At 41.5% G+C, this 26,746-nt stretch overlaps 1 protein-coding gene across 1 annotated transcript; it reads right to left on the minus strand.

Moving 5' to 3' along the window:
• Nucleotides 1-2,249: 2,249 nt before the first annotated feature.
• On the minus strand, nt 2,250-25,989 carry LOC123994751 (transmembrane protein 272-like). Its single transcript, XM_046297704.1, has 5 exons — nt 25,793-25,989; nt 14,617-14,700; nt 14,140-14,190; nt 13,816-14,025; nt 2,250-3,226 (listed from the first exon to the last, which is right to left on the minus strand). Exons 2-5 carry the CDS (start codon nt 14,678-14,680, stop codon nt 3,018-3,020), a joined length of 534 nt encoding a protein of 177 aa, XP_046153660.1. The 5' UTR covers nt 14,681-14,700; nt 25,793-25,989; the 3' UTR covers nt 2,250-3,017.
• Nucleotides 25,990-26,746: the final 757 nt, after the last annotated feature.

Here is a 26,746-nt window from a genome sequence, read left to right on the forward strand (position 1 = left end):
TTAGAAAGAGTTTCAGGCTGGTTTTTGGATAAATGAGCCAGAAATTGTAGTTTTTCTAGGTGACTCCCATTTTGGCTGTAGTGTTTCCAAGCGTGTGGAAGAGAGCGCGTTCTTTGGGGGGGTGGGGGTACTGTTACATTTGATCTTGTCACACCCTCTACTGCTCATCCTGTGGCTCCTTGACCTGCCACCACTCCCCCAGTGCTCTTTTCCTCTCTGTGTGTGTATGTATATCCTCACTAGCTGCAACCTGTTCCATAATCAATACCAACAAATACTCAGCCCGGCCCAGCCCTGTCTCCAGTCCCACGTCTCGTCAGTCCTGCTACTCTGTCCTGGATACCCCACTCTACTGCTCCCTTGAATTCCCCTCCGGACCTGCTTACCCTGTCCCAACACCTCTCGCTCGTGCCTCAGCCTCCACACCTGTTTTCCTGCAACCCGCCTGAGCTTCCGTTGGCCTGCACTACATCTTTCCCCTGTGTTTCAATAAATACCTTGATTACCTCATCCGTGTCTCCTCGTCTGCGTCTGCTCTTGGGTTCACCTGTTCCTCTCCGTGTAACACCGTAAGGCAATCAAACAGGCAACAGGTCAGTATAGAGAAAAAGTGGAGTCGTAATTCAACGGCTCAGACACGATACGTATGTGGCAGGGTCTACAGACAATCACGGACTGCAAAAGGAGAACCAGCCACATCACGGACATCGACGTCTTGCTTCCGGACAAGCTCAACAAGGTCTTCGCCAGCTTTGAGGATAACACAGTGCCACCAACGAGGCCCGCTACCAAGGACTGTGGGCTCTCACTGACGTCACCCCTTCCTGTGCTAGGTACTGGACTTCCTGACCGCCCCTAGGTGGTGAAGGTAGGAAACAACACCTCCACTTCGCTGATCCTCAACACTGTGGCCCCACAAGGGTGAATGCTCAGCCCCCTCCTGTACTCCTTGACTGGGTGGCTATGAACTCCTCCAACTCAATCATCACGTTTGCAGACGACACAACAGTAGTAGGCCTGATTGCCAACAATGATGAGACAACCTACAGGGTGAGGGCTCTGGGAGTGTGGTGCCAGGAAAATAACATCTCACTCAATATCAACAAAGCAGATGATTGTGGACTTCAGGAAACAGCAGAGGGAGCATCCCTCTATCCACATCGACGAGACCACAGTGGAGAAGGTGGAAAGCTTCAAGTTCCTCGGCATACACCTCCTGGTATGGCAACTGCACCACCCACATACGCAGGGTTCTCCAACGCATCACTGGGGGCAAACTACCTGCCCTCCAGGACATCTATAGCACCCGATGTCACAGGAAGGATAAAAGATGATTTAAGGACAACAACCATCCGAGCCACTGCCTGTTCATCCCGCTATCATCCAGAGGGCAAGGTCAGTACAGGTGTATCAAAGCTGGGACAGAGACTGAAAAGCAGTTTCATCTGACTGTTAAATAGCCATCACTAAATAGCCATCACAACCTCTCACATTAGAGGCTGCTGCCTATATACATAGACTTGAAATCACTGGCCACTTTAATAATGTTTACATATTTTGCTCTACTCATCTCATATGTATATACTGTATTCTATCTTAGTCTATGCCGCTCTGACACTGCTAGACCCAAATATTTATATATTCTTAATTACATTACTTTACTTAGATTTGTGTGTATTGTTGTGAAATGGTTAGATATTGCTGCACTGTTGGAGCTAGAAACACAAGCATTTCGATACATCTGCTAAACACGTGCGGGTGACCAATAAAATGTGATTTGAAGAGTGTGCAAAGCTGTCAAGGCAAAGGGTGGTTACTTTGAAGAATCTCAAATCTAAAATATATTTTGATTTGTTTAACACTTTTTTGGTTACTACATGATTCCATGTGTTATTTCATAGTTTTAATGTCTTCCCTATTATTCTACAATGTAGAAAATAGTAAAAATAAAGCAAAACCCTTGAATGAGTAGGTGTGTCCAATCTTTTGACTGGTACTATACATCTAATATTCTAACGTAAGCTGTGTATGACCTGCAATTGGTAGAGCGGTTGAATATGTTTATTTGCTAAAAGTGTGATTTTGTATTGTTGAACAAATGACATGCATGATATATTAAATCTACTACTCAGTCAACGAATGTTTCTGTTAATCAACACACAAAATCATTACGTTACACAGGAAAACAACTTGCATCGCAAACATTTCTTTCAAATAGACTATTTTTCCTCAGAATGAAAAGGCAGAGGCACATCCAGACACATTTTATTTTAGCACACTGAGAAAGACAACTGTCACTTTATTCTCAGTACATTACGCCCACGGGGTGAAATTCTCCTCTCTACAGTCGTATTCATGTGGAGGCGTCATTACATTATGGATTACATTTATTTATGCTGGAATATACATAGTAAAGAATAGACCATAAAGAGATTACAGAAAGATTAGCGTTTAACAATGTACATTTGGTAATATGAAGCAGATTATTTGACACACATACAGACAGGTTGTGAGTACAAAAGGTTAGAAGACATGGTAGTATGGATAATAATTTTTCACAATGCGAGTGCAGTGTGTGTTGAACCCTCCTTGAGCACCAGGACCTGAATAGGACCACTCCCCACCCAACAGAGGTGTATTCAATGACATTTAATGTTCAAAACAGTGCATATAGAAATTCAAGGAATTAAACAAATGCTTCCGTGTCAAACATGACACACAATCCAACTGTCTGTTCTACAAAATATATCTGAATGTTCCGAAACACAACTCCCTCCTGAACAGAGCCCTGATCCCCATGCCCTCCCCACCCAATAGACCTGGGTTCAAATAGGATTGTTTTCTTGAAATACTTTTCAGTGTTTGATTTAGCAGACTGGAGTGCCAGATGGGTAGGGGTTGTACTTCTGGGACCATTACATTGGTTCCAATGTGTCAGGCAAGCTCAATTAAGCACAACTAAAGCATTTGCAAGAAAACAAATATTTGAACCCAGATATGCAACCTTCGCCTCCCCCTCAGACGTCGGCATTGTTCGAGCCGAGCCCCCTTCCACCACACAGACACATGCAGACAAGCACACAGCATCCCCCAACCATGAGCATGCCCAGAAAGATATATACCAGGGTGGTGGTCCAGAAGGCAAACAGATACAGGGTTTTGTTGCAGTGGAGAGCTTCTTCTTCATTATAGTTTGCAGGGAATATAGAGTAGATCCACACGTTGCCTGGAGATGGAGAGATAGAAGGGTGGGTGAAGAAATAGAAGGGAAGGCTGATAACCCTTTTGAATACATTATGGGCTGGTTTTGTGGGTTCCTGGGCACAAGTCCTTGACTAGAAAAACATGCTTAAAAAGAGAGTCTTCATTGAGAGTGCTTCTTAGTCCAGGGAGGAGACTGGCTTTATATGTTCAGATTTTGTCAAACAACAACATACTCTGATCTCTGCTAGTTTAATCCTCCCAAAATCTTTATGTAGTTGTCACAGGTGTGCCAAATGCCCTTAATTACTGTGCATGCTTCTACCGATTTGCTATTGCTTGAATCATTGAGTAATGCGATTAACTCCCTATTTGTCCCTGCCCCTTCATAACATTTGCGTTAAGGATCTGATTAAAGTTCATGTGCTTTCCTTGCACTGAAACCTGTTTTAGTTTGATTTAATTATGTTACTTGTTATATCCTCCCTATTTACAATGATAATAATAGTAAAAAAGAAAAACATTTGGACCGGTAGTGTATGTCCAAGTGAATGAACTGCTTATCCTTTAACATCACGCTGTGTGTGACTGCGGTCTTTCCATCGGCCCTATGCAGTTGTGTAGTGGTGCATACTAAAAGTTTGCACGCAAAAAAAATCCCAAACGGCCTGCCCAGCGAAGGAAAGGCCCTATGGGTGAAAATGATATGTTTTACCATGGTTTTTATTAGTTTTCCACACTTTCTTAATAGAAAAACAAACATGTGATCTTCTAAGTCCACAACAATGCTTAAAACACATTAGGAGACCATTTAGGAGGTCTGAGAAAAATATAAATTAATATATATATTCTTTTTTGGGGGGGGGGGGTACTGTGGGCTATTTTTGTAATATTAATAATGTATTCTTTTTCTGTTTTTGCTCAATCTGATTGGGAGGGTCTGGCTCCCTAGTGGGTAGGCTTGTGTCCACACAGGCCTACCCATGCCTACACCCCTAATGCAAACAGGACATAATGACTGAATTGCTGATTTAAAAAATAGCATACCAAGACTTCGGTCTCGGTATACCTACACTACTTTGATAGGCATCCGTTGGGATTAAGAAGTTAGTATATACAATGCCCATTAAAAAAAGTGGGTATACGGCGTACAGCCTCCATTACGCCCCTATCGCTTTGTGCTTTACAAACAAATGCACTCTCCAACATAAGTGCGCTGGTATTACCATTGCTGTCCTTTTCAGCATCACAAACCTGTAACACACTGAAGCCCTAGGTCCAATAGGTTCGCCAGTTTGCAAACATGTCTATAATAGATATAAAGACTGCAGGTATTAATGTTTTAAGAAAGGAGTGTGTATATTTGGCCTGTCAAAGCGGTTTCATGAGCTTACAGAATGGAAGCTAATAATTATGAGTTTTTTACTCCGCTGCTCTAATTATGAGTCCTCACTGTCCGAGACTGAGTCAACACTGAGTACAAATGTATCCGACACCGAGACCACATTGACACCGGTATCAAGTACTACAACACTGCCAAAAGGAAAGGTGTGCATAGGAAAGGCATACGTTCCTAAATCGGGATCGGGCTCTTAAAGCATATCAACAATGGGCAATTCCACAAAATATTCTAACAAGCCTTTCATGACACAAGCACACAGTACCGTAACCAAGTTACAGCAAAGCAATCAAAATGAAACAGCTACTCTAGTAGTGTATATGTTCAGCCCTCTGACTGTTTGAGGTTGTGGACAGGTGTCTTTTATACTGATAACAAGTAACACAGGTAACGAGTGGAGGACAGAGGAGCCTCTTAAAGAAGAAGTTACAGGTCTGTGAGAGCCAGAAATCTTGTTTGTTTGTAGGTGACCAAATAGTTATTTTCCACCATAATTTGCAAATAAATTCATTAAAAATCCTACAATGTGATTTTTTTTTCTAATTTTGTCTGTCATAGTTGAAATGTACCTATGATGAAAAGTACAGGCCTCTCATCTTTTTAAGTGGGAGAACTTGCACAATTGGTGGCTGACTAAATACTTTTTTGCCCCACTGTATGTGCTGCATGATGAGACTTTAGGCTACTGATGATTTGAGAAAGTAAAAGAAAAATCTTACACTGTTCCTAGCCTCAGTCTGCACAGGCTGTTATGTCATCAAGTGATCGTATTTTCACCAATCACTATTCTCAATTTAATCTTGTCTTTACTAATCTGTCAAATGAGTGTAGATTTAGAATGGCCCATTATCAAATGGGCAGGGACAGGGGCAGGGGGTAAAAATACATGTCATCCGTATGCACTTGAATAGTGAAGTCCACTTTCCCTCCAGTTGGTTTTCCACTCATGTGGGGTAGGCTACTCCAGTTATTTCAGTCCACACATCAACCACTGTTTGAGGAGCATGCAGTCTCTCTCTGCGCGACAGGCAATATTCAGCCCAAACTCTGTATGCCATGGGCTCTCTGACAATGTTCCTGCAGCTACCCAGTATTTCATTTGGGAAAATATACCAGCTCTACTGGCAGTACTGCTACTACCAGCAGTACTACACCTGCACCTGTCAACGACGCAAGTTGTTCTGCTTCCACGAGCACATCCAATGCTAGCATCAGTAATTCTACATTTGTTGTTAGCCCAGCTAGCATGGACACAGACAGTTGTGAATCTGATGCAGCCGAAGAGCAACTGCCCCCTGAACCGGGAAAGCACCGAACAACAGACGTTGGACCATCGAAGAGGCGCCAATATGATGAGAACTACATTGATTTGGGCTTCACTTATATTGGGAGTAGTGCCTTTCCTCAGCCACAGTGAGTTATCTGAAACCTTCACTCTTGCACAGACTTTGAGAAATAAGCTACGGGAGTATTTTGTGGAAGAACCAAGACGCTTTCGAGTAGTAAGAAATGTATAAAAGCAACAGATACCATTAATAAGAAGTGGCTAGAAGCGTCTTATATGGTGAGCTACCGAGTGGCTAAGTCAGGCAAGCCCCATACTATTGTGGAGGACTTCATTCTTCCTGCTGCTGCGGATATGGCTGGGACAATGCTGGGGGAAAAGGCAAAAAAATATATACAGACAATGCTTTCATCAAACAACACTGTTTCACGATAAATGGCAGGAGATATTTTGAAATAATTACTGCTTTGCATACAAGCCAGTGAATTCTATGCATTACTGCTGGATTAGTCAACAGTCGTGGCGGGCCTGGCACAGCTCCTGGTATGCGTCCGTTAACATTTATGGGGGGTCAATTAAGGAAGACATCCTCTTCTGGAAACCAGGACAACAGGAGAGGATATTTTTTTAAGTACTGGACAGCTTTGTGACATCAAATGAACTTTGGTGGTCAAGATGTGTTGGTATCTGTACTGATGGCGCAAAAGCCATGACAGGGAGACGTAGTGGAGTGGTAGCGCGCGTGCAAGCAGTTGCTCCCAACTCCACTTGGGTACACTGCAGCATCCACCGAGAGGCTCTTGCTGCCAAGGGAATGCCTGACAGCTTGAAAAACGTTATGGACACTAGAGTGAAAATTGTTAACTATGTTAAAGCAAGGCCCCTGAATTCTTATGTATTTTCTGCGCTATGCAATTATATGGGCAGCGAACATGTAACGCTTTTGCTGGTTATCAATGGGCAAAGTATTGACACGTCTTTTAGAGACGAGCCTAAAGTTTTCTTTACTGACCATAATTTTCACTTATCTGACCTCTTTCATGATGACGAGTTTCGCACACGACTGGCCTATCTGGCTGATGTTTTTTTCTCGCCTAATAATCTGAACCTAGGATTATAGGGACTCTTCAGCTATATTCAATGTGCGGGACTAAATTGAGGCTATGATTAAGAAGTTGGAGCTCTTCTCTGTCTGCATTAACAAGGACAACACAGGTCTTTCCATCATTGTATGATTTTTTGTGTGCAAATGAACTCAAGCTTACGGGCAAATGTCAAATGTGATATAGCGAAGCACCTGAGTGAGTTGGGTGCGCAATTAAGCAGGTCATTTTCCAAAACGGATGACACAAACAACTGAATTCATTATCCCTTTCATGCCCTGCCTCCAGTCCATTTATCAATATCTGAACAAGAGTGCTTCATATTATTATTTGTGCCCTGGTCTTATAAGAGCTCTTTATCACTTCCCATGAGCCGGGTTGTGAGACAAACTCACACTCATTCTTATGTTTAATAAATGTATCGTATAGTATGTGTGTGGCAGGCTTACAATGATGGCAAAAAAGTAGAGTACGCTGACCCTGGTGCTAGAGGGGGTACGCAGCTGGAGGTTGAATGTTTGAAGGGGTACGGGACTATAAAAACTTTGGGAACCACTGGGCTAGAACAATTATGTACCAAAGATATCATAAATTATGTTTTGAAATGCATGCGTAATATGCAGTAGGCTTTTTTTGCATAACAGCACACTCATTATTTTAATTCAGTTTTTTTATTGCTTGGGCTCATACAAAGGCCTATGCGCATGCATGAGCTCTAATATACATATGGGTGTTTTGAATTAATCATCACCTGAGAAAGTGCTGTCCATTTTGTTGTGTTTGGCTTTGAAACAATATCCACAATATCCACGTTTTCCACTCAGTTTAAACCTGTTGAAATTCTCTCTTCAAATTCATCACACAGAACCTGATGGAGGGACAATAGAGCTCTGAGTACCAGGCCATTAGGGACCTGATGGAGGGACAATAGAGCCCTTGAGTACCAGCCCATTAGGACCTGATGGAGGGACGATAGAGCCCTGAGTACCAGGCTTTTAGGACCTGATGATCGTTACCAAGTTTGGTAGTACCAACTCATGTCCAGAGTGCATAAGAGGAGATTACCGTGACTCAATGGTCACGTGGAATTTTACTGCAGTCAAGACTGCCGATGTGTCGGTAATATGGCAAGGGAGAGGGTCAGAGTCCAGGATTGGAGCCTCCCAGTTACCTCATTGATCCTCAGAAGCTTGTGACTTGGAATACTTGGTCCTTGTCACGTTCTGACCATAGTTCTGTTATTTTATTCTTTGTTTTAATATGGTCTGGGCGTGAGTTGGGGTGGGCAGTCTGTTTGTTTTTCTATGTTGGTTTTTGTGTTCGGCCTAGTATGGTTCTCAATCAGAGGCAGGTGTCGTTAGTTGTCTCTGATTGAGAATCATACTTAGGTAGTCTGGGTTTTACTTTTAGTTTGTGGGTGTTTGTTTCCGTGTGAGTGTTTGGGCCACACGGTACTGTTTCGGTTTTCGTTCATGTTCACATCATTTATTGTTTTGAATTTCAGTATTCAGTTCGTTTCAATTAAAAATCCATCATGAAACTTACCATTGGTCCGATCCTTACTCCTCCTCAGATGAAGAGGAGGAAAACCCTTACAGTCCTTCCTTGGAAAGTATTTAGACCCCGTGATTTTTTGCACATTCTGTTGTGTTACAGCCTTATTCTAAAATAGATCTTTTCAAATCAAATCAACACATAATACCCCATATTGACAAAGTGAAAACGGGTTTTTAGACATTTTTGCTAAGTTATTCAAAATAAAAAACAAATACTTTATCTACATAAAGTACCAGTCAAAAGTTTGGACATCTACTTTTACTATTTTCTACATTGTAGAATAATAGTGAAGACATAAAAACTATGCATTCCAGGTGACTACCTCATGAAATTCTGCAGCATTGAAGGTGCCAAGGACACAGTGGCCTCCATCATTCTTTTTTTTACCCCCTTTTCTCCCCAATTTCGTGGTATCCAATTGTTTTAGTAGCTACTATCTTGTCTCATCGCAACAACTCCGTACGGGCTCGGGAGAGATGAAGGTTGAAAGGCATGCAGAAGCCAAGAAACACCTGGCAACCTTGGTTAGCGCGCACTGCGCCCGGCCCCCACAGGAGTCGCTGGTGCGCGATAAGACAAGGACATCCCTACCAGCCTAGCCCTCCCTAACCCGGACGACGCTAGGCCAATTGTGCATGGCCCCACGGGCCTCCCGGTCGCGGCCGGTTACGACAGAGCCTGGGTGCGAACCCAGTCTCTGATGGCACAGCTAGCGCTGCAGTACAGCGCTCTTAACCACTGCGCCACCCGGGAGGCGGTCTCCATCATTCTTAAATGGAAGATGTTTGGAACCATCAAGACCCTTCCTAGAGCTGGCCACCCAGCCAAACTGAGCAATCGGGGGAAAAGGACCATGGACAGGGAGGTGACCAAGTTCTTCTGGGAGAAACTTAAAGAAGGACAACCAACCAGCACTCCACCAATCAGGCCTTTATGGTAGGGTGGCCAGACGGCAGGGTGGCAAGTAAAAGACACATGACAAGCCAATTTGAGTTTGCCAAAAGGTACCTAAAGACTATCAGACCATGAGAAACAAGATTCTCTGGTATGATGAAACCAAGACTGAACTCTTTAGCCAGAATGCCAAACCTCATATCTGGAGTAAACCTGGCACAGTGAAGCATGGTGGTAGCACCATCATGCTGTGGGGATGTTTTTCAGCAGTAGGGACTGGGAAACTAGTCAGGATCGAGGGAAAGATGTACAGAGCAAAGTACAGAAAGATCCTTGATGAAAACCTGCTCCAGAGCGCTCAGGACCTCAAACAGGGGCAAATGTTCACCTTCCAACAGGGCAATGACCCTAAGCACACAGGCAGGGCAAAGCAGGAGTGGCTTAGGCACAAGTCTCTGAATGTCCTTGAGTGGCCAAGCCAGAGCCCGGACTTGAACACGATCAAACATCATTGGAGAGACCTGAAAATACCTGTGCAGTGACGGTCCCCAGCCCAGACAGAACTTGAGAGGATCTGTCAAGAAGAATGGTAGAAACTCCCCAAATACAGGTGTGCCAAGCTTGTAGCTTTATACGCAAGAAATCTCAAGGCTGTAATCCCTGCCAAAGGTACTTCAACAAAGTCCTGAGTAAAGGGTCTAAATATTTACATAAATGTGATATTTCAGTTTTTCTTCATCTGTTTTTGCTTTGGAAAGGGCTTATCTCAAATGGACAGATTTTTGACGGAGTAATCCCATCTCAAACCACACCTCGAAACCAACTCCCGTTTGAATTCAGTCAGAGAGGAAGAGGCAAAGCGAGAGGATTTACTCCACCTAAAAATCTGTCTGTGTGAGATGAGACCTTTTCTGTATGGAGATCTATGAGAGAGTGTCAAATTACATCAGGCTTATTTACATTTACATTTAAGTCATTTAGCAGACGCTCTTATCCAGAGCGACTTACAAAAGATCAGATAGAAGTTTAATAATGTTTAGGCTGTTACCAATGTTACCACATCGTGATATAAGTGGATGCACCAGGTATTCCGGCAACTATCTGCCCCCTCACTGCCCCCCTGCCTTCAATCATTGAGGACATGTATTTTCATTGTTAGAGTGGTCACGCGACTTTCTTGTCAATATAATAGATACTTTTTTACTCGGTCATGGCCACTAGCATTTCTTAACTTATTGGTGACAGGGGGGCAGTATTGAGTAGCTTGGATGAATAAGGTGCCCAGAGTAAACTGCCTGCTACTCTGTCCCAGATGCTAATATATGCATATTATTAGTCGTATTGGATAGAAAACAATCTGAAGTTTCTAAAACTGTTTGAATGATGTCTGTGAGTATAACAGAACTCATATGGCAGGCGAAAACCTGAGAAAAATCCAACCAGGAAGTGGGAAATATAATGCTTGTCGTTTTTTAACCCAGCCCCTATTGTAGATACAGTGGGATATTGGTTATGTTGCACTTCCTACGACTTCCACTATATGTCAACAGTCTTTAGAATGTTGTTTGAGGCTTCTACTGTGAAGTGGGACCGAATGAGAAAGGAATGAGTCAGAGGTCTGTCAGCAGTCACATGCATTTTACATGAGAGGTATCTCCCGTTCCTTTGCTTTTCTGAAGACTAAGGAATTCTCCGGTTGGAATATTACTGAAGATGTATGTTAAAAACATCCTAAAGATTGATTCCATACACTGTTTGACAAGTTTCTACGGGCTGTAACGGAACTTTTTGAACTTTTCATCCGAAGTTCGGCTGGACCTGAACGCGCTTTTGAATTTGTTTACCAAACGCCCTAACAAAAGAAGCTATTTGGACATAATCGAACAAAACAAACATTTATTGTGGAACTGCGATTTCTGGGAGTGCATTCTGATGAAGATCATCAAAGGTAAGTGTTGACTACCCAATATGGAGGATATCTTTTTGGCTGCTTTGTTGTCTTTACGCTGATCTCAGGTTATTGCATGGTTTGCTTTTTCCGTAAAGTTCTTTTGAAATCTGACACAGCGGTTGCATTAACCTTTTTGAGATAGGGGGCAGCATTTTCACTTTTGGATGAATAACGTGCCCAGAGTGAACTGCCTACTACTCTGTCCCAGATGCTAATATATGCATATTATTAGTAGTATTGGATAGAAAACACTCAGAAGTTTCTAAAACTGTTTGAATGATTTGAATGACGTCTGTGGGTATAACAGAACTCATATGGCAGGTGAAAAAACGGAGAAAAATCCAACCAGGAAGTGGGAAATCTGAGGTTTGTAGTTTTTCAAAGCTTGGCCTACCGAATACACAGTGTCTATGGAGTCAAGTTGCACTTCCTACGGCGTCCACTAGATGTCAATCGTCTTTGGAAACTGGTTTGAGGATTCTACTATAAAGGAGGTGCTCATGAGACCTGTTTGAGTCAGTGGTCTGGCAGAGTGTCTCAGGCTCGTGATGCGCGCTCCCGACAGAGTTAGCTCTCGTTCCAGTGCTTTTCTTCAGACATAGGAATTCTCCGGTTGGAAGATTATTGATGTTTTATGTTAAAAACATCCTAAAGATTGATTCCATACATCGTTTCATTTGTTTCTACAACCTGTAATGGAACTTTTAGAGTTTTTGTCTGGACGAAGTGCTTGCGCCTCATGAAGATGGATTACTGGGCTGAACACGCTAACAACAAGTGGCTATTTGGATATAAATTATGGAACAAATCAGTGAAGGTAAGTGAATATTTATAGTGTTATTTCTAACTTCTGTTGACTCCAAAATGGCGGATATTTCTTTGGCTGGATTGGGCTCTGAGCGCCGTTCTGAGATTATGCTTTTTCCGTGAAGTTTTTCTTAAATCTGACACAGCGGTTGCATTAAGGAGAAGTCTATCTTTAATTCTGTGAATATCACTTGTATATTTTATCAATGTTTATGTGTATTTCTGCAAAATCACCGGATGTTTTGGAATCAAAACATTACTGCACGTAACGTGCCAATGTAAACTGAGATTTTGGGATATAAATATGCACATTATCGAACAAAACATACATGTATTGTATGACATGAAGTCCTATGAGTGTCATCCGATGAAGATCATCAAAGGTTAGTGATTCATCACCTTCATCACCTGAACAATCATCAAGTTTGCGGACGACACAACAGTGGTAGGCTTGATTACCAACAACGACGAAACGGCCTACAGGGAGGAGGTGAGGGCCCTCGGAGTGTGGTGTCAGGAAAATAACCTCACACTCAACGTCAACAAAACTAAGGAGATGATTGTGGACTTCAGGATACAGCAGAGGGAACACCCTCCTATGCACATCGATGGAACAGTAGTGGAGAGGGTAGCAAGTTTTAAGTTCCTCGGCATACACATCACAGACAAACTGAATTGGTCCACTCACACAGACAGCATCGTGAAGAAGGCGCAGCAGCGCCTCTTCAATCTCAGGAGGCTGACGAAATTCGGCTTGTCACCAAAAACACGGCAACTGCTCCGCCCACAACCGTAAGGCTCTCCAGAGGGTAGTGAGGTCTGCACAACGCATCACCGGGGGCAAACTACCTGCCCTCCAGGACACCTACACCACCCGATGTTACAGGAAGGCCATAAAGATCATCAAGGACATCAACCACCCGAGCCACTGCCTGTTCACCCCGCTATCATCCAGAAGGCGAGGTCAGTACAGGTGCATCAAAGCTGGGACAGAGACTGAAAAACAGCTTCTATCTCAAGGCCATCAGACTGTTAAACAGCCACCACTAACATTGAGTGGCTGCTGCCAACACACTGACACTGACTCAACTCCAGCCACTTTAATAATGGGAATTGATGGGAATGATGCACAAGCATTTCGCTACACTCGCATTAACATCTGCTAACCATGTGTATGTGACAAATAAATTTGATTTGATTTGATTTTTGATTCATTTTATCTCTTGTGCTTTTTGTGACTCCTCTCTTTGACTGGAAAAATGGCTGTGTTTATCTGTGAGTTAGTGGTGACCTAACATATAATAGTTTGTGGTGCCTTCGCTATAAAGCATTTTTGAAATCAGACACTTTGGCTGTGTTAATGAGAATTCTATCTTTAAAATGGTGTAAAATACTTTAATTTTAATTATGAGATGTTTGTTGTTTTGAATTTTGGCGCCCTGCACTTTCACTGGCTGTTGGCGAGGTGGGACACTTACCGTCCCACATATCCCAGAGAGGTTAATGAACCAAATCTAAAACAACGCCAAATCAGTAAGTGCAATAGCCCTTTAAGTACCCTTTTTACATCTCACTGTTGTTCACAACATTTACAACCACCCTCATTATCTTTTCTCACCTGCTATGAACCAGCAGAAGAGGAATAGTGACACTAGAGAGTTCCAGGCGGTGCAAAGGCTGCTGAGAGGGCTCTGCTGCTCCCCCTCATCCTGCTCCTTGGTGCAGGGTAGGCAGGACAGGACAGCCAGGGCCAGGGCAAACACCCCCGTCACCACCAGGTAGATGGGGATATAGCGCTGCTGGGGGCAGTTCTCCAGGAATATACCACCTAGTAGGGAGAAGGTGTATGTGTGTCAGAAAGTAGGCTAAACAAAGGTGTAACTAACATTACATCTGCGTGTGATAATAAAAATAATTGTAATTAATAGTATATGATACATACCTATTGCGATCTGGGCGACTGGCAAGGCAGTCATGATGAGTTTGGATATGACTGAAGGCACAGAGGATCACGGCAGACAATCACAAGTTATCTTTCAATGTTTCTGCATCCATGATGATGTGGCAAGTTACAATTAGCTTTTTGAAAGGCCTATATCTTGAAAACTTGAATCCTGACATGCAAAACATTTTGGAACTGTACCTACTGTGGATTAATGAAAGAAATACCAAAAATGTCGTTTTTTTGTGTATTATTCCTTTCAGAGGTGTACAGTGGCTAGCCACTTATCCACAAGCTACCTCAAAACACCAGGCAGAGAAAATAAGACTACAGTTGCATCAGATAAAACATGTGGTCACATAATGGCACAGAGGAACTATGAAAAAAACTGCTAACACCCCCATACATTCACACATAAGACAACACAAAAACACAGTTTAAAAACACGGCTTGAAAACTGTATGTAGGGTAGCATACCAAGCACAGGAGTACTTGGTTTGGGCGCTTGGCGCATGTTCTGCAGTAGAGTCCCGTCTTCCATTTCTGCTGATACTCACTGATCTGCAGAGTGAGGCAGACAGTGAGCTGTTAGAGTCTAGAGTTCATCATAATCATCATCATTTAACTGTGCGACTGTGGATGGATACATATCAACCGGGTCGTGTTCATTTGACACCAAACAGAAGAAAACAATGAAACAAGGAGGGACTACCAGGGGTGTATTCATTAGTTGGATAGTGTTGAAAAACGTTTTGCAACATAAATAATTTACTCCAGACGCTCTTCAACATGATATAAAAGCTTCTGGGTTCATAAACGGAAGTTGTAGTGTATTTTAATTTGATGGTTTCCACGCGTTGCCATTTGACATGAGCTGCACATCTATGAATGACAAATTCTTCCATGCTCTAAAGTGGAGTGAAGTCCACATGGTTCCTTCCAACTTATTGCAGACACTTTTTTAAGAGAGACATGACTGAACTACAACTTCCATTTAAGAACAAAATGGAAGTCAAAGTTTGGAGCAGTGGAGGCTGCTGAGGGGAAGACGGCTCATAATAATGGCTGGAATGGAGCAAATGGAATGGCATCAAACACATGGAGACCATGTAAATTAAGGTGCCACCAACCTGCTTTGGTTTGGAGGAAAATGTTTCCGTTGCAAACTGTTTTGCAATAGAACCCGACTAATAAATACACCCCTGGACTCATTCAAAAAGAAACACTTGTTTTCGTTTCCATTGCAAAACATTTTGTTACAGTGTGCCCTAACGAACAAGACCTAGGTCACCAAACAAGTAAACCTCAGATGCAATTCAGAAGTGACAGAAAGTAGCATACAAAAGCTAAATTTAATTTAATGAACTTGAAATATATAGGTCTATGAAGCCTACACTGTATTTATATTTTAATAGGCTTAGTGTGACCAATTTGGTCGCTTATGCTGACCAAATATTTTGCCATGTGACTTGCAGTTTATTTTGGGAGCACGATATGACCCCCCCCCCAAAACAAAATCCTCTAAAAATGTCAATGTGTTACAATATTTCGCCGCAACACTCTTCTCTACACTGCTCAAACAAGACAGGCTGCTGCACCCAAGTGTTTTGATCTATGTCCAATTGCAATATTTGGTTGAAAAAAATCGCAATAAAGAGTTTTTGCCCGGGTTTCCCAAAAGCATTTTATGGCTAGGTTATCATTAGAACCTTTGTAGGAGCATCATTAAATCTTTTGTTTGTTGCCCAAAAATATTTATATTAATGTTGCACTTGAAAACGCTCGTAATCTAACACCTGCTTTAGACCACTCATAGAACAGCTAAGTGTGTCGTCAGATGATTTTTGTGCCCTTACTCGTCACTTTATACACCCTGCTAAACTTAGAATCACATGGTTTATCTGTCTCTCCAGCGGCAGATTGGTCATCTGGCAATTCTGGAAAATGCCAGATGGCATGGTCCATTTTTTATTTCGGTGGGCTGGTTGAAATTGACACACTAAAATATTTGTTTATATACAAATGGGTCTGTTAAGTTTCTCATTTTAGATGTTTATGCAATTTCTCTGTTATACTAATCGATACTGATTATTTGGCTGATCAAATAATTAGCAGCCCTACCCCCTGTTTTCTGATAGGCTGAGGTGAGGTCACGCAAACTCACATTCAAATTCAAATGCGGCATCCGCAAAGATTCCTGCTCCGACTCATCAATTACAGCCATGTTCATGGATCGTAAAAAAATTGAAAATGTGCCTATAAATTTAGAAAGAGTACATTCTACATTGTCACCTCACTTAAAAAGTGCCATTTTTTTGGCAGCTAAAACCACGATTTGGTCAAACAGTAAATTGCATTAACTTCAACGTCATGCCCTGCCCCGTGACTGTTTCACTGGGGCCAGATGCTTTAATGAGCAAGCCCCCCCCCCCCTAATTCTTGTAAGACAAGTGGAGATAAAATGTAAGATTAATCTCTTGTGAAGTTTACTGACTTTACTTACAAATGTTTTTTTATAAGACAGACAAATATTTGATAACATTTTTTAAAAGTCCAGACTGCACTTAATGGGTACTAAATTAGCCTACCTCTTAAAAATATTTATTTGTATTCAATTTTCAAATGTTCAAAACTTACAAATTGACATTTATTCTGTAAAATTGGAACAACAGTGATGTATGGTGAAAAAGACAGAATAGCATAGTCTTCTCATACAATATTTGGAAACAAATGGTCTGAAGTATACATATACTGTACACTATAAACTATAATATTATGAAAAGTTAGTATTGATTTATTGCCATTTGCATTCTGTATAGATATGGCATAGGGTTTCACACAAGTCTGTTAAAATCCATTTAGTCCGTTTTATTTAGAAATTATTTAAAAAGTCATACTTAAAGTCTACTTGTCTATTTTTAATAATGATTTAAATAAAATATGGGGTGAATGGTGTTGCACATGTCAGCATTAATATCCACACTATGAAGATATTTGATACAAAGTCCCTCTTTTTAACTTACCTGCATATCCATTTTTTTCTTTATTTGTTGTTCCTTTCCCATACATACAAGTTGTTTTTAATTCATTAAAAAATATATATAATATTGGAGTTGAATATAAATAATAACATTGGAATGTAACCTTTAATAACAATAAATGAACTAACTCAGTGTAAAATTGATGTGAGAACTCTCTGCTATTGCACAATTCTAATTTGTACCTGTAAATCACAAATAAAGCTATCCCCAGTCAAATTGGAGCACAACTAATGAGCCCACCTCCTGCACTGCTTACACCTAATCCAGTCCCCACCTGTGACTGAAAACAGGGGGGGAGATGCCAATTGAAAAGCTCTCTTAAAAACGTAGATATCTAGCTATATAACATAAAATGCTCTGTAAAATAGCTAAAAGGCTATAAAGTTACATTAACTGTAAAGATATCAGTCACCAGTAGGAACATTTACAACATTTATGTATTTTACCTCAGACGATCCTGTAGTAAGGTTGCTAGCTAGTACACCTAGCAACTTAATCTTGCTAACTAGCATTTACTGCTAGTGAAGTTGCTAGCTAGCAATTTAGCATGAAGTAGCACTAACTGGGCTAGTAGTTGTCTAAATGACAGGTAGAAATAAAATCATTAGCATAAAGGGGGTAACTAGCCCCCAGGGGCCAGTTACCCCCTAGTGGGGGAGGGGCGAGTTGCCCCCAACACACTCATCCAACTTAATACTACTTAATTAAAAAATGATCCAAATGTTTCTCTTTAAACAAGTTAATTATTTATTGTAAGGCTTTCCTACTTGTATATTTATTTAAAATATATATACAGATCTAACTTAATTGGAATATATCTACAACTTTTTCTAAATGTTTTAAAAATAGATCAAGTTACCACAAAATCATTTTGTTGAAATATCTCAGAAAGTTGTGATGACACGGAGGACATTTTTTGTTACCCCAGGGGGCTAGTTACCCCCTACTACCCTAAATAACACTTGGGGTAGTTGTTGATTCAAAAGAACAAATGTGAAAGGCACTAATTTGCAATATAGCATAAATTGTTAGCTTGGCTTTTATAATCTATAAGGCTTAAGCAGACAGACAGAACAAGAAGAAGCACAGAGTAACAGCAGATAAGATGAAGAGACAGCATAACAGGGAGGCAAACACAATGGCTAGAGTAGAGGCAAAATTACAGTGGTGAGTTTAATCTGCAGTGGTATTTTTACATAATGTATTTGTTTTAAGCATGAGCTGGTAAAAAAAAGGAGGACCATGTCTCACCAGTACTGGTACAAAAATAGTTGAGAAATGCTGTACTGTACTGCAAATGTTGTCAGAAGTATTGCCTGTGTCTTAGTAGCGTGTGTGTGGAAATGGTGTGTGTATAGTTGGGGGATGCCGATAACTTCAGAACAAAGTTGACTACAACTACAAAGTTGCCAATGTCTTTGCAGTTGATACAAACAAACAGAGATGACTGCATTAAAATATAAACAGTAGGCTATAGGCCAATTTCAATCAAGTTAGTTATATTTTGCTACTTGTAGGCTACTGTCTGTAATTTGTCTCAATGTACACTGAACAAAAATATAAATGCAACATGCAAAAATGTCAAAGATTTTACTGAGTTACAGTTCATATAAGGAAATCAGTCAATTTAAATAAATTCATTAGGCTATAATCTATGGATTTCACAAGACTGGGAATACAGATATGCATCTGATGGTCACAGATACCTTAAAAATAAAGGTAGGAGCGTGGATCAGAAAACCAGTCAGTATCTGGTGTGACCACCATTTGACTCAAGCAGGACGACACATCTCCTTCGCATAGAGTTGATCAGGCTATTGATTGTGGCCTGTGGAATGTTGTCCCACTCCTCTTCAATGGCTGTGCGAAGTTCCTGGATATTGGTGGGAACTGGTACACGCTGTTGTACACGTCGATCCAGAGCATCCCTAACATGCTCAATGGGTGACATGTCGGGTGAGTTTGCTGGCCGTGGAAGAACTGGGACATTTTCAGTTTGCGACATGGGGCCGTGCATTATCATGAGGTGATGGCGGCGGATGAATGGCACGACAATGGGCCTCAGGATCTCATCACGGTATCTCTGTGCATTCAAATTGCAATCGATAAAATGCAATTGTGTTTGTTGTCTGTAGCCTATGCCTGCCCATACCATAACCCCACCATGGGGCACTCTGTTCACAACATTGACATCAGCAAACTGCTCGCCCACATGACACCATACACACTCCGCATTCTGCCATCTGCTCGGTACAGTTGAAACTGGGATTCATCTGTGAAGAGCACACTTTTCCAGCATGCCAGTGGCCATTGAAGGTGAGCATTTTCCCACTGAAGTTGGCTACGATGGCGAACTGCAGTCAGGTCAAGACCCTGGTGAGGATGACGAGCATGCAGATGAGCTTCCCTGAGATGGTTTCTGACAATCTTAGATTGTGCAAACCCATAGTTTCATCAGGTGTCCGGTGGCTAGTCTCAGACGATCCTGCAGGTGAAGAAGCCGGATGTGGAGGTCCTGGGCTGGTGTTGTTACACATGGTATGTGGTTGTGTGGTTGGACGTACTGTCAAATTCTCTAAAACGACGTTGGAGGTGGCTTATGGTAGAGAAAATAACATTAAATGATCTGCCAAAAGCTCTGGTGGACATTCCTGCAGTCAGCATGCCAATTGCACGCTCCCTCAACTTGAGGGGAATTGTGTTGTTTGACAAAACTGCACATTTCAGAGTGGTCTTTTATTGTCCCCAGCACAAGGTGCACCCGTGTAATGATCATGAGGTTAACCTGCATGGCTTCCACAGCATTCTTCAGCGATACGCCAGTGTATCAAACTTCTTGATATACTACACCTGTCAGGTGGATGTATTATCTTAGCAAAGGAGAAATGCTCACTAACAGGAATGTAAGCAAATTTGTGCACAACATTATAGAGAAATAAGCTTTTTGTGCATATGGAACATTTTTGGGATCTTTTATTTGAGCTCATGAAATATGGGAACCACACTTTACATTTTGAGTTTGTTTTTGTTCAGTATATAGTACCAGTCAAAAGTTCGGACACACCTACTCATTGAAGGGTTTTTCTTTATTTTTACTATTTTCTACATTTTAGAAATAATAGTGAAGACATCAAAAATGAAATAACAAATATGCAATCATGTACTAACCAACAAAGTGTTAAACAAATATTTGAGATTCTTCAAAGTAGCCAGCCTATGCCTTGATGACAGCTTTGCACACTCTTGGCATTCTCTCAACCAGCTTCATCACCTGGGATGCATTTTAATTAACCTCTTGGGGCTAGGGGGCAGAATTTTCACTTTTGGATAAATAGCGTGCCCAATTTAAACTTCCTGCTAATCATGCCAAGAATATAAGATATGCATATTATTCATATATTTGGATAGAAAACACTCTGAAGTTTCTAAAACTGTTTTAATCATGTCTGTGAGTATAACACAACTTATGTAGCAGGCAAAACCCCGAGGACTAACTCTTCAGAAAAAAAAAGTTTTCCCTCTCTCTGTTCCCTGCATTGTCATTGCCCAGGGATATTTCATAGGAACCTGTTTTCAGTTCCTACCGCTTCCACTGGATGTCACCAGTCTTTGGAATTTGGTTGAGGTTATTCCTCTGTGCAATAAAGAAGTAGGTCTGAACTAGGAACTGGGTACACTGTTGAGAGTTGCGCAAGACGTAAAAAGTATCGCTGGTTTGTTTACATTCCTGTATTGAACACAGAAAGACCAGTCTACAATTTGATCGATTATTAACGTTTAAAAATACCTAAAGTTGTATTACAAAAGTAGATTGAAATATTTTGGCAAAGTTTATAGGCAACTTTTGAAATATTTTTTAGTGGCATTGCGTTTTTTGTAAGATGTTTTTTCTGGATCAAACGCACTATAAAGTGACATTTTGGATATATATGGACGAAATTAATCGAACAAAAGGACCAATTGTGATGTTTATGGGACATAATGGAGTGCCAACAAAAGAAGATTGTCAAAGGTAATGCATGTTTTATATTTTATTTCAGCGTTTTGTGTAGCGCCTGCAGGGTTGAAATATGCTAACCCCTTTGTTTACTGCTGGTGCATATGGTGTAGGCTATCAGATAATAGCTTATTATGCTTTCGCCGAAAAGCATTTTAAAAATCTGACATGTTGGCTGGATTCACAACGATTGTAGCTTTAATTGAGTATCTTACATGTGTGATTTAATGAAAGTTTGAATTTTATAGTATTTTATTTGAATCTGGTGCTCTGCATTCTCCCTGGCAATTGGCCAGTGGAGGCATTTGCGTCCCGCCTATCCCTAATAGGTGTGCCTAATTAAAAGTTAATTTGTGGAATTTCTTTCCATTTCAATGCGTTTGAGCCAATCAGTTGTGTTGTGACAAGGTAGGGGCGGTCAGCCCTATTTGGTAAAAGACCAATTCCATATTATGGCAAGAACAGCTCAAATAAACACAAAGAAACAATAGTCCATCGTTATTTTAAGACATGAAGGTGAGCCAAACTTGAAAGTTTCTTCAAGTACAGTCGCAAAAACCATCAAGCGCTATGATGAAACTGGCTCTCATGAGGACCACCACATTAAAGGAAGACCCAGAGTTATCTCTGCTGCAGAGGATAAGTTCATTAGAGTAACCAGCCTCAGAAATTGCAGCCCAAATAAATGCTTCACAGTGTTCAAGTAACAAACACATCTCAACATCAACTGTTCAGAGAAGACTGTGTGAAGCAGGCCTTCGTGGTCGAATTGCTGCAAAGAAACCACTACTAAAGGACACCAATAAGAATAACAGACTGGGCCAAGAAACACAAGCAATGGACATTAGACCTGTGGAAATCTGTCCTTTGGTCTGATAAGTCTAAATTTTAGATTTTTGGTTCCAACTGCCGTCTTTGTGAGACACAGAGTAGGTGAACGGATGTTCTCCGCATGTGTGGTTCCCACCGTTAAGCATGGAGGAGGAGGTGTGATGGTGTAGGGTGCTTTGCTGGTGACACTGACTGTGATTTATTTAGAATTCAAGGCACACTTAACCTGCATGGCTACCACAGCATTCTGCAGCAATACGCCATCCAATCTGGTTTGCGCTTAGTTCCACTATCATTTTTTTTTCAACAGGACAATGACCCAACACACCTCCAGGCTGTGTAAGGGCCATTTGACCAAGAAGGAGAGTGATGGAGTGCTGCATCAGATGACCTGGCCTCCACAATTACCCGACCTCAACCCAATTGAGTTGGTTTGGGATGAGTTGGACCGCAGAGTGAAGGAAAAGCAGCCAACAAGTGCTCAGCATATGTGGAAACTCCTTCAAGACTTTTGGAAAAGCATTCCAGGTGAAGCTGGTTGCGAGAATGCCAAGAGTGTGCACAGCTGTCATCAAGGCAAAGAATCTCTAATATAAAATATATCTTATATATTTTCATTTATTTTTTATTACACTGTTTTCTCCCCAATTTCGTGGTATCCAATTGGTAGTTACAGTCTTGTCTCATCGCTGCAACTCCCATACGGACTCGGGAGAGGTGAAGGTTGAGAGCTGTGCGTCCCCTGAAACACAGCCCAACCAAGACACACTGCTTCTTGACACAATGCCCACTTAACCCAGAAGCCAGCTGCACCAATGTGTCGGAGGAAACACCGTGCACCTGGCTACCGTGTTAGCATTCACTGCGCCTGACCCGCCACAGGTGTCACTAGTGCACAATGGGACAAGAACATCCCTGCCGGCCAAACCCTTCCCTAACCCGGACGACACTGGGCCAATTGTGCGCCGCCCCATGGGTCTCCCGGTCGCAGCCGGCTGCGACAGAGCCTGGATTTGAACCCAGAATCTCTAGTGGCACACTGCGCCACTCTGGAGGCCATATAAAATACATTTAGATTTGTTTAACACTTTTTTGCTTAATACATGATTCCATATGTGTTATTTCATAGTTTTGTCATCCTACAATGTAGAAAATAGTAAAAATAAAGAAAACCCCTTGAATGAGTAGGTGTGTCCAATCCTTTGACTGGTACTGCATTTCATGATGTGTAGCCTGATCCGAAAGCAGCTCTCCCTTACTTTCGAGCCTATCAGAATCAACACATGCTCCAACGACGCAATTAGCAACCATTCTCTCTGCTTGGTGTATTGTTGCATCTTCGACTGTTGTCAGAAAGATGCATCGTTAAAACACTTGTCAGCATGAATTGTCAGCATGAATTCCATCACTATCAGGAAACAGGTGTGGTGATACTGATGATTTGTCGGCACAGATGGTTTGTTTAGGATACATAGCAGGTTAGGATAATTAACTTGACAGGTTAGGATAACGTGGTGGGTTAGATTTAATTAACGTGGCAGGTTAGTAGAACTAACGCAGCAAGTTAGGTGAATTCATGTAGCAGGTGAGGGGAATGAGGTTAAGGTTAGGGGTTAAGGTTTGGCTAAAAGACATTTGATTCAAAAATGTTGTCGGAGGCGCCATATGGATGGTGCAATGCAATTGCGTAGTCAAATTGAGCTCTGTACTACAACGCCGTGCACCTCTCAAATGCTGAAACAATACAGAGGGCTCCGTAAAGCTTATTTTATTTTATTTAACTAGGCAAGTCGGTTATTAAGAACAAATTCTTATTTATGATTGGTTGACATGATTGGTTGACGGTAGGTGAGGGTGGGAGGTCCTGTATAACACAAACACACTTCCTTGACAGCTTCCTTCGCAACAGCTCTATGATGCACCGCGAAGTATGAATGCCCTTACTTCTGCAGTGGCCATATCACCATTAATGCTGCACGGCCAATGCAGACATTGGATTCATCATGCAGAGCCTTTTAGCTTCAATGCTAGTTGCCAACAACTGTTGTTCCTGACGCAACCACTAGATGTAGCTGTCGACCTACTCCATCGAGCCACAGCGGCAGAAACTTAAACAAAGCATCTGTGCTGACAAATCATCGGTATCATAACACCGGGCCCTGTTCTGTTTGACCACAAGGGAAAACTCTGGGAACAAATGGCCTAACACATGCTGCATGGACAGAACCCCTGTTAACCCAATTAGCTAGTAAATCTGAAAAGGCATGACTCCACATCTGAGGCTAACAATGCAGCAGTCAGCCTCATAGTAAAAGCCAAGGATATTTGGTTTAAGCCTGCACGAGTTCAGTGGCTGAGCCTTGTGCTGCTCTAAGAGGGTAAGAATGTCTCTGAGTAAAGAGTAGTAGAATAAGTACTAGAACAGGGTCGTATAACATAATTTATTGAACCTTTATTTAACTGGGCAAGTCGGTTAAGAACAAATTCTTATTTTCAATTATGGCCTAGGAACAGTGGGTTAACTGCCTTGTTCAGGGGCAGAATTAAAGATGTTTACCTTGTCATCTCAGGGATTCGATCTACCAACCTTTCAGGTTACTGGCCCAACGCTCTAAACACTAGGCTACCTGCCGCCCCAAAGAGGAGAATGTATGGAGAAACTTCTTCGAAATGCCCTGAAATTATAATTTTCTGGCGAGGGCTTCAGTTTAAGATTTCAACCACATTCCATAATCCAACATTATGTTACATTATGTGGCCTCCAAGGCCATATTCCAATGGTCATTGCTTACAGTATTCTCTGCATGGGCCTCTTTCCATTGTGTACAGAATTGTCCAGGTAAAAATGTGTTTATATATATATATTTCGTATATATAGGTGTGTGTGTGCGTGTGTGATAATATCATAGCTGTGGTTGGTTGATCCCCCATTCTCCAAACGAAGCTACAAGTAGTTTTAACTTCAGATCAAGCTCTGGATCAAGTTTTACACAGAATCCAGATCTTGCTGTGAAATTGGCACTCCTCCAGCAGAGGATTACAATCTCACATCACCAATCACATGCTTTTTGCATTTCCTTTGGTCTTGTGAAATAGAGCAGCCACTCACCATTTGACTAATATTTTGTAGTTTAAGGCTACAAAATTATGGATATGGTGATGGCCTTAAATTGGCCTAACAAATGTATTTGTTAAGGATGGATATTATTTACAATATTGATCAAATCAAACATAAAATCAAATTAACAGTCAGTAAACTATCTGTGAACAATATTACAAATGTATCACTTGCTGTTACGACATTATCCCCCTACAAACCATCCTGATATCGCAAGCTTACATTCTGTTTCGCTTCAGGAACGTGTAGCGTAAAAGAATGCAAACTCGCGAGAACAGGGTGGTTCGTACGACGCTAACAACAGGTGAGGCACACCTGGAAAACCCTGTATTTATCGGGTGTTAAGAATGGGGACTTTCGATTTATTTGACAAACGCTACATTGTTGCTTGACATTCCAAGCAATAAAGGTGCGCTTTTCTGCCGCAATTATTAAACAGAGTAGGCCTACCAGTTGCTGACCATAATCTGGGGTGTATTCATTCTGCGAAACCGTTGCAAATCATTTTGCAACTAAAACCAATACGTTTATATTGGACGGTAGGTACTCCCCGTTCCGTTCGCTTCCATTTAAGAACAGTTTTGCAACAGAATTGGCGGAATGAATACACCCATAGTATTTTCTTAGTTCGCAAAGAGTTTACAGTATCCGAAAATAATATTTTACCTGTCGGTCGTAGTTGTGACAGTGTACAAATCACCAGTTAATGCGATGGTGTCATAAAAGTAGAGACCGATGAATGTAGATTAGAGGCTAAATGAAAGTTAAGACAAAAAGTAGACTGAGAAGATTCAGCAAATTCAATTCTGTAAACTTCCTCCCTCTTTCTCCGTTGCTCTGCTGGGGTGGGGTGGAGTGACAGAGGGAGGGAGGGATCATCCCAGCAGATCACGCTGTTGCTGAACATACCGAAACCCCGCACAGTGATATGAACGAACTAGAGGATCAAAACAGAAATGTATCATGGGAAAATTGTGACCAACCGATCTATAAATATTAATGAGTAATAATTTATTGTGAAAGATGATTTGTCGATCAGTCAGTCGGCTATTCCCTGCAGTCGTTTTGATGTTCTCGAACACGGCCAATGGGCGTAAACCGAAAGTAAGCTGACTGTAGACGGAAGTCGAAGGGAGAGGTAGGTCTACACAAGCACGGACAGCAAGTCTGACAACTTCTGCTGTTTCGAGGGAACGTGACAGTAGCTAGGTTTTTCAACCAATTGGCGACTGATTTTCATGCAAATATTCAAAAATCTGCATAAAGAAAATATGCGCATTTTTACCACCAGTGGTGTGTTTCAACCAGACGGACCAAAACGGAGTTTTCATGTTGGCCTAACGAATACAAATCTAAAGTTCAATGTGTTTCCATCGCATTTTCATAGTAGTAGTTTTGTCACAAAAACTGTTGCAGTAAATAGCAAATGTGTCTACTCCAGCCAACAGCTCACATATACAAGGCCAGTTAAAGGTTAGATAAATAGTTTTAAATAAAAAAATAAAATAGTATACATTATGAGATTATTATGGATAAATGCAATTACACTTTTATTTGTCAAATGTTAGTCAAGCATCAATCATCATGTCACCAGAATAAGACCCTCAATATGTATTAAAA

Source organism: Oncorhynchus gorbuscha, linkage group LG14 (genome assembly GCF_021184085.1).
Source record: "Oncorhynchus gorbuscha isolate QuinsamMale2020 ecotype Even-year linkage group LG14, OgorEven_v1.0, whole genome shotgun sequence".
Taxonomy (NCBI): domain Eukaryota; kingdom Metazoa; phylum Chordata; class Actinopteri; order Salmoniformes; family Salmonidae; genus Oncorhynchus; species Oncorhynchus gorbuscha.

Coding starts and splice junctions, on each gene's coding strand:
- LOC123994751 (XM_046297704.1), bottom strand. CDS start 14,680: ATGGAAGACGGGACTCTACTGCAGAACATGCGCCAAGCGCCCAAACCA. Junction 14,191..14,616: donor ACCAAGTACTCCTGTGCTTG/GTATGCTACCCT, acceptor CTGTGCCTTCAG/TCATATCCAAACTCATCATG. Junction 3,227..13,815: donor CTTCTGCTGGTTCATAGCAG/GTGAGAAAAGAT, acceptor CTCCATCTCCAG/GCAACGTGTGGATCTACTCT.